Source organism: Nicotiana sylvestris, chromosome 8 (assembly GCF_000393655.2).
Source record: "Nicotiana sylvestris chromosome 8, ASM39365v2, whole genome shotgun sequence".
In the NCBI taxonomy this organism is placed as follows: domain Eukaryota; kingdom Viridiplantae; phylum Streptophyta; class Magnoliopsida; order Solanales; family Solanaceae; genus Nicotiana; species Nicotiana sylvestris.
This window is the reverse complement of record NC_091064.1, coordinates 12,033,078-12,042,237: the sequence shown is the minus strand read 5'-3', so window position 1 is coordinate 12,042,237 and position 9,160 is coordinate 12,033,078. Positions and strand designations below refer to the sequence as shown.

Sequence of the window (9,160 nt, the reverse complement as noted above, 5' to 3'; positions counted from 1 at the left end):
ACGTGCATCCCACATGCTCGAATCTGCCCGTTTTTATGAGCATGAGGGATGGACCTGGTTCATGTCTGAGCTTCCTTTGTCAATCTTCAAAACTAACCTTCACTTGGGCCAACACATTCACTACAAATTATAGCAAGAGGTACAAACTTAGTATAGTCAATGTACAAGAAGTCCAAATTTATTCAACTGTATCTGTTAAGATAGCTAGTCTGGTAGGGTTTTTGTCTAAGATATCTAGTGACAGTGTTGTGTCTTACTATTTCGTTTTTCATAGTGTGAGGCCTATTTACTAGCTATCGCTTTTGTTTTGCATCTATCTTTTGGATTTCATGTTGTTTCTATTTTTCCTATGATTTTTGTGGTGGTACTGATATTGTTCCCTTTTGTCTTTTTATCTTCTTGAATCGAGGGTCTTTCGAAAACAGTCTCTCTACTCCTTCGGGGTAAGAGTAAGGTCTGCATACACACTACCGTCCCCAAACCTCACTAGTGAAATTCTACTAGGTGGTGGTTGTTGTTGTTGTTGTTGTTGTTGTTGTTGTTGTATCTGTCAATGACATCCTGTCAAGATGTCCAATTATATTGATATCTCTTGTTTTTCGCTTAATAACATGCTCTTATAGCTATAGAAATGTCTTGTAATAAAGTACCACACGTATTCTAATGAAGTTGCAATATTATATTTCTAATGGCAGTTTTGTAATAAAGCGCATCTTACTCTATCAAGTTGCAATATTATGTTTCTATTGATAATTTAAAAAAAATATTGCTATATGAGTCAATCCTCTTTATAGCAATTTCGTTTGTTCCGATATTTTTTGGATGCTCGTTGTTATAGAAGGCATATATTATAACATACCATAAAAACCGATTTTGAGAAAAATTTGACTTTTATAGTGGTTGTTATATAGAGATGTTATTATAGAAAAGTCTGATTGTATCACGTTCAATACAAACATTTTTATAAACCATAGGCTGTGCTATAAAACCTTTTAATGGTACATACATTAAGAATTCTTAATAGAACTTGGTTGCTAGTACATCTAGGAGTTTTAAACTGGCTTAATGCTGCTCCATTTCCTATGAAATGTTCCAAAATCTTCTTAAATGTACCTCTCTCCACAATGCAAAGTTCCAATGGTCCAATTGAATTTGTTTTTCTTGATACAACATATCCATGATCCACAAATGAAGCATCCATTTCCCTACAACATTCTCCTAAAACTTTATCTTCAACTTCTCCTTTGATTTCCCAATAAATCACATAATGGCCTGGCCTTTTTGCTACATTTGCATGACTTGTGAAATCAACTAGCTCAGCTTTTGATTTACTTAGGATCTGCGAACCTCTCTCCACCACTAACTGGAGGTCTTTTTCGGTGTTTTTATCGATGTTTACTGTTAGTATCAGCTTTCTCCTGCTTATGAAGTTGAGTCTGGGGGTGTTCTTGTGAAAACCGACTACTTCTACTACATCACCCAGTCTATACCGATAAAGACCTGCAAATAGCGGTTCAATTAGTCAAAATAGAAGAATTTAACTTATATATGTTGACACTTGAAATAAGTTATACACAATCAGCGTATTTTAATATGTTGTAAAATATTACTTGCCCGATTTCTTTTTTACGAATTTCATTTACTGTGAACGATTACATGTAATTATCTTTCGATGACTCAATAAAAGTTCTTTTACACTAGTAATCTATAGAAATTAAAAACTCAAAAGGTAAACACTGCAAGTAGACAAAAAAAAGAAAAATAAAAACAAACTCTAACACAAAATATGCAACCTAACCAAGATATTCCATTGTAAAGTCTAAACTTAATCTGGCAGAATATAACTTTTAGTTAGAATTTACTTCCAATTTTTCTTTTTTATAAAATGATTTTGCAGTGTGAAAAAGACAAGATAATCCCTTGTTCTTGGAATCGCAGACACCCCATGTTTATATATAACTGGATGATAGGCTTGCTGTCGAAATTCAGTACAAATAATTGATGCATAGTGCTTGATGTAGTCTAGTTTAGAGTCTATGACGGGCTTTATTAGAAACAGAACCAGGATTTGAAGTTTATGGATTCTAAACTTGTCACTGAACTCAGAAGTTATTTTAGTTATTGGGTTCGCGATTGAATATTTATACATAATTAATGATTTTTTTACCCCCAAATACAAATTTTAAGCAAAAATTACTAGGTTCGTTCAAACCCGTAACTATTCTCTAGCTCCACCCTTAATTATAAAAGATTTTCACTATTAGGTCACTTGAGATATTACTACAGATAAATATCCTTGATAAGTAAGATTAAAAAGTAACTTAGCTAGAAACTACAGTAGATAATAACCACTACAACATGTTAAACTAAATTAAAATATTTTTTATACACTGTAAATGTTTTGTAACTTAAATCCTATTTAATTAAAATAAAATTTAGCTTATAATCACTGACAATATAAAAGAAAAATTACACTATCAGATCACTCAAAAGATATTTGCGTGTAATAAATTCCTAAGGGGTCATTTGGTATGAGGTATAAGAAGGTATAGTGCTGTTACAAAAATTTAATATCACCTTAATACTTTGTTTGGTTAGCAAATCTGGTGTGTTATTCCGGGATTAAAATTAGTATCGGGATAACTTATACCTTGTAGAAGGTGGGGTAATTAGTGTCGGGATAACTTATACCTTCTTCTTAGAAACTATGCAATTGTCATTTTTAATACAACATACCAAACAGTGGATAAAAAACAATACCGGGTAACTAATCCCAGCCAGGGGCGGATTCAGTTCAATAGCTACAGGTACCCGTGAACCCAGTAGCTTTTGTCTAGAAGTTGTATTTGTATTGAAAAATTCATTAAATGTATAAAAATATTTAGCTTGGAACCCAGTTCGTTCATCCAGTTAGTATTATATATTAACTCGAGATTTTTGTAGGAACCCATAATCTAAAATCCTGGATCCGTCTTTAATTCCAGCATAACTTATCCCGGCATAAGCCATATTCAAACCAAGCGACCCTAAGTGGGCACTTAACAAAAGGCAGGTAAGCATAGAGATATTTACATGACATTGACATGGAAAAAGGAGCACTATAAAATTTGAGTTATTTTATTACCTGTAAAAGTGGTGAGGACGATCTCATACTCTTGTCCAATCTTGACTTTAGATAAGGGAACAGGGTCATCTTCAATGAAGTCATCAGTGGCTAGATTGGCATCTTGGCTATTATTGCAATTTTGTGACTTGGTTCTATGTAGTGGTATGAATTCAAAGTAAGCAAAAGTGGGTATAACTGCAAAAGTAACTTTCTCTGGTGGAGATGAAGGTTCCACATTTACTCCAATCCAACTCTCTGTGGACCCATAATCAGCACTTACCAAAGGCAATTTCCCAGCATAATGCCTCAGTTTTGTTAAATATGGTTGCATTGAGCCAGTCATTATTGAGTAAACATATTTAGCAGTTGGCCATAATCTTGGAATTATGCTAAACCAATCTTCCTTTTCTACTTCCTCACAAATTGATTCAATTCTTGAAGCCAACTCTGGATTAGGCAAAGTGATACCTGTTGAAGACATAATCAAATAATTAAAAACGTACCCTCTCTAAAAGTTTAAATTTTAGACGAGATGGTAACACACTTCACCATGATATCAGAACATATAGAGGTATTGAGTTCACGTCTCACTGACACCCAACAACAGCAACAACAAACCCAGTGATTTCTCACAAGTAGGGTTTGGGGAGGGTAGATGTACATAGACTCATCCCTACACTGAAAGGGCAAAGACGTTGTTTCCAAAATGTCTCACTGGCCAAATTGCGTGCTAGGCCCAAGAGAAAAGAGTAAGGCATGTACATGCGTATTGAAGACATAATAAAGTAATTAAAAGCTATGTTGCTCAGATCATCAAGAAATGTCTTCGCATGCATATCGGAACTTTTGGAAGATCCGGCACACGCCCATTGGCATTTTTGGAGGATCCTATGTGCATCCGAAAATTTTTGGAGGATCTGAGCAACATAGATAAAAGGTATACTCTTTCTAACAGCTTAAGCTTACCTAAGACGGCTTTTCGGACTTTGGTTATGTTGATTCTTGAGCTAAGAGTGCCTTCCCTAATATCATGACATAATTCCTTCCACAGCTCTTCAAATGATCTGAATGCTTGAACAATGCTATATGCAAAAGTTGAGGTCACAAATTCCACTTCCTCAGAAAAATACAAGCCAAGAAGGAGGTGACAATATGTAGATTGTTTATAATCTCCACTTGAAATGACTTCCTCCGGGCTGCAAGTAAAAGACTTTGTGTCTTGCTGTTTAATCTTGAATTCTTTACTAGCATAATAATGAGTTGTGGCTGTTCCTGCTATTAGTCCTCCTTTTGTTTTATATTGTTTGCTGCTATATATGAATTCAAGAACTTTTCCTCCTCCTCTTATTGAATAAATCCTGTTTATTACCCCACCATGCAAACAGAGGAAACTTGTAAGATTTTCAGATTCTAATGAAAATACAGCAAAACAGAGAAAGGGTAATCCAGTGCACAAAGCATCGCGCGTTTACGCAGGGTCCGGGGAAGGGCCGCACCCCAAGGGGGTGTAATGTAAGCAGCCTACCCAGATGCAAGCATCAGTGGCAGTGGCTTGATTCCAGGAGCTAGAACTCATGACTTATAGGTCACACGGAGACAACTTGACCGTTCCTCCAAGGCTCCCCTTCTAACTCCAAGATAGAGAAAGTTTGAATATTTTCAAGATTTTTAGCCATACCTTGATCTGTAAGCTGCTGCTAACTTGAAAATCTGAAGAGTGGTTTGGGAGCTATGGTGAGTAAATGGCACAAATTTCTGTCTTCCATCTGTGGTTCCAGAACTGAATGCAGCAAAATAAGAAAACATCAGCAACAACAACTAAGCCTCAATATTATGCAAGTTGGGATCGGATATATGAGTCATTATTCCCCATGTCGTTCCACTTAAGCTCATCTCAATCCAATATTATATAAAGAAGAAGAAGAAAACATCATTGGAAGAAATTTAAAACTAGCTTTAATCATTTGTTCTTTTGTAAGAACTAGTAATTTGTCTCCCTTGTTTAAATCTATCATGAAATAAATATCTCTAGAAAGTACTTTGAACAACTAATTACGCATATACAGTTAGACCTCCCTATAACCGCACCGTTATGTAGTAATCATTCACTATAAAAGCCAAATTTTTTATCGAACCAATTTTTATACTATGTAATACTAATATATATTCTTTATAACAGCACTTCACTATAACAGCAAAAAGAAGTCCGAAATAAATAAGGTTGTTATGGAAAGGTTTGACTATGATACATTATCTTTTCCATATAAACTATTTTATTGCCAAAAGGATGCTTCTTAACTGCCACTCCAATAAGAAAAAAGAAAAGAGTAATCATAAAAATTAACTTCTATACATTAAAAGGAGGCTTCAAGATTTAAACTTAACGGATTCAACTTTAAAAATTCTTACTATTGAACTCGCTGCACTTTCTAAATTATGAGTTAAAAACATAACATTTGTAATATTTTTGTATTTTTTCATGTGTAAATATATGCTCCGTGTCAAAGCATCAAATAAGTAATGGCACATCATATGTCAAAATTAGAGAAAAATGTAGCTCAAGAATACAAGAACTTCACCTTAAGGACAGAGTTGTGATTGGTTGTTGAGTAATAAGAGGAGCTGTTTCACCATCAGCAATTCTCTGAATATAAGGCTCAAAATCTGCATGAGAAGCAAGAGGGACCAAAGTGGCAAAGACTGATTCCAATGCATTTTCATTCATTATATCTTGAAGTTTAATATTTCCAAGCCATTTCTTGAGATATTCAACACCATGGTTGAGTTCAAGAATCCGGCGAAGCGTCTGCCGCTGAATAGCGGCGACGTTCTCGGCGGATTCTTCGAACCAACTGATTATTTGGGTGTCACCATTGCCATTGTAAGTGGCCTCTGTTGGTTCCATTTGTTAAGGCTAAGAGTGTAGCCAGCAGCAAAGATATATAAAGTGTTGGCTTAGTTGATAAGTGGCAATCATTTTGTTTTGTACTGAAAAATTAACTCCTCATTTGGAGTTGTGAGGCTCAAGTTATTTAGGAGCCAACATAAGATTTAAATGATAGGTTCCAATCAAATTGTTATAATATCAAGTTAAGTCTTTATTTTATTCCATTTTATATAACACTTGTTCTTTTTTAATGTACAACAACATATCTATTGTAATCTCAAAGTGAGATTTGGAGAGAATAATATGTACGCAAATATTATTCCTACGGTCCTGCCTTATGAAGATAGAGAGACTGTTTTAGATGGACCCTAACACTTGTTCTTTGTTATGTATGTTTAGAAGGGAAAAAATGATTTTTTGACATTTAGAAATTATTTATTTTTAAAGCGTTAGATTTTATTGTAATGACATACTCTTATAGCTATAAACCATTTCATGACATGTTTAAAATTAAATGTTTCAGAAATTTTAGATATATGTGTCAAATGTCTTTCTTTATTTCTTAAAATTTTACTAGTAATTTTCACAATATGAAAGGGAGCCTAGGAGCAACGGTCAAGTTGTCTCCGTGTAATCTAAAGGTCATGAGTTCGAGTTATGAAATCAGTCACTGATGCCTGATGCAAGGCTGTCTACATCACACTCCCTTAGCAGCCTTTCCTCGGACCTTGCGTGACCGCGGGATGCTTCAGCTACTGATATATGTTTTTTTATTTCTTAAGATTTTACTAGTGTCTCTCTATCTCTATCTATCTATGAAAAATTTTATTTTGTGTCTCATACAACTGACACTAGTTGTATAAGGTAACTTTTTTGTCCCACAGTTTTGTGGACCCAGATTTCTATGGATCCAGAAGTGTAAGAATGGGGTCCACAAATTTGTGAGACAAAAAGGAGTCTCATACAACTAGGGTAAGTTGTATGAGACACAAAATAATATATATATATATATATATATATATATATATATATATATATATATATATATATTATTTTAAAAGCACGAATAATTTAGGCTAAATATCGAACGACTAAAATATCCCTGAAACATTGATTGACTTTTATAACCTTGAATACATGTTTAATTTAAGAATATAATTGTAAATCAGATTGAAATTTTTTTCCGATTTAAATTGCACCTACCGAGCAAAAAGGAAAAAGTGTGAATGTGAAATACTCCTATCCAAATTGATTTTGGATTCATCCTCCCGCACCAACAATACAACATTTTACCCTCCTATCTGATATTTTACACAATGCAATATACAAACTAAAAGAAAACACCAAGAAATAAAAAAGCGTAAAAATTCTTTCTCTTTATCCAGAGTTTTTTTGCCTACTTTTTCTTGCAACAAATGCTTCGCACAATAGTCTTCTTCTTGGATGACAATATACTTCGTCCAATTATTCTTTCCCAGTTTGTGTGGGATTTGGATTCATTAATTATAAAAAAAGTTAGTTTACTTGAAATCCTAATTATCAGTTAATCATCATTTCATCCAAATTAAAATATTTTTTAAAGGATTAAAGAGTTGATCAATATCTCAATACAGTTACACTTACTTTTTAATTATGTGAATCACTCATATAAAAGAAACTAAATTAAAAAAAAATCCCCAGTTGCTACCATTATAATAAGATAGAGATACACATATAAAAAATTTAAATATAAAGTTGTGTTCTTAGTACCTAACTAAGAGAAGATGAGAGGAATAGTATGAGCAACTAGATCGTTGTTATATAATCATTTATAATGAGATCGAAAAATTATGAGATCTTATCTTTGATGTGTATAATTCTTTCCCTTTATAATTTATGTGAAACTTGATGGACCAATAAGTTATCGCACGTGCCTTTCTCGTCAAAACTTGACTTCTCAAGCCAAAAAATGACTGGTAGTTTTAAAATTATATATATTTAGTAAATATTTTCAATATGTTTATATTTATAATGACAATCAATAAATTATATGATCGATCAATCCTACTGTTAAATTATTTGTCATGACATATTTTTCCAAATGGGTAAGAAGAATAAAGAAATGTACCAAGACATCAAGTTTAAAGAGGTATTAAGTGGATGTGATCTAATAACATTTTTGTACTTCATAAAATAAATTTAATGGAATTAAAAATAATATTACATAATATCATTGTTTGTGATGATTGTCTAAGAATAACGTGCAAAGCACGTTCATAGAGACTAGTATATATATATATATCCCGTATCAAAATACTACATTCAATCAAACTCGCAGCTAATAATCTATAACCGCTACTGAACACGTTTTTATCATGGACGAGTTAGACAGATAAAATATTTTGGATTGAAAGTTAACGTTAAAAATAAATTAAGCCAATTTGGTTTCTGTTTGGTCGTTTTCTTTCTCCTCCATTAAATTGAACGAGGAGAAATAGCCAGAAGCCCACTTGGATAACGAAATATCCTTCTTTCTACATATAAACAATTGTCATTTTATCACAATTTATTCAAGAAAATGCTCTTTCACACCCTTAATACCCAAAGGTCAAAAAGAAATGTGTACAATGCTTTATACACCACACAATGTCTGTCATATATTAAGAGGAGAGACAGATAAGAAAAGAAAAAAAATATTTTTCTTTTTTTAGGAAATTGATGGAGATAAATAGGGTAGGGACCAAAAACCATTACGTTGACAGGAACTGTTCCTCTCTATTTCTATTTTCTAATGTAAATTTCCCATTTGTAAATGAGTAAGAATGGTTAGAGGAAGTCATTATTCATGAAAAATATTTTACGTGTTTGATTGGTGAATGAAACTTTTTCAAAAATAAAAATATATTTGAGTTAAAAACGCAGCTGATACATTTGATGATTCGTCCATCTTTATCTATAAATAAAAATTGAAAATCAAAATCATATTTATTTTTATTTTTATCATCTCTTAGATAATGTTAGAATTATATCAAATTCCGATGGTACAAGTCGTGTTAGGATAAATAGGGAACCGGTGTTGATTCCTTGGGGAAAGAAAGGAACAAAAGACAGTTTTTTAATAGGAAAGGGGTAGGAGGTGATAAGGAAAAATAGGCTAAATAATCATAGCTTTTTCTGAGTTGAATTCA

At 32.9% G+C, this 9,160-nt stretch overlaps 1 protein-coding gene across 1 annotated transcript; it reads right to left on the bottom strand.

Annotated features, from left to right (window-relative positions):
- Positions 1–871: 871 nt before the first annotated feature.
- Positions 872–6,174, bottom strand: LOC104232727 (indole-3-acetic acid-amido synthetase GH3.10-like). The gene is made up of 5 exons (XM_009785992.2): positions 5,686–6,174; positions 4,785–4,886; positions 4,073–4,464; positions 3,125–3,574; positions 872–1,500 (listed from the first exon to the last, which is right to left on the bottom strand). The coding sequence occupies exons 1-5, from the start codon at positions 6,009–6,011 to the stop codon at positions 962–964; spliced, it is 1,809 nt and encodes a 602-aa protein (XP_009784294.1). The 5' UTR covers positions 6,012–6,174; the 3' UTR covers positions 872–961.
- Between the last annotated feature and the right edge of the window lie 2,986 nt (positions 6,175–9,160).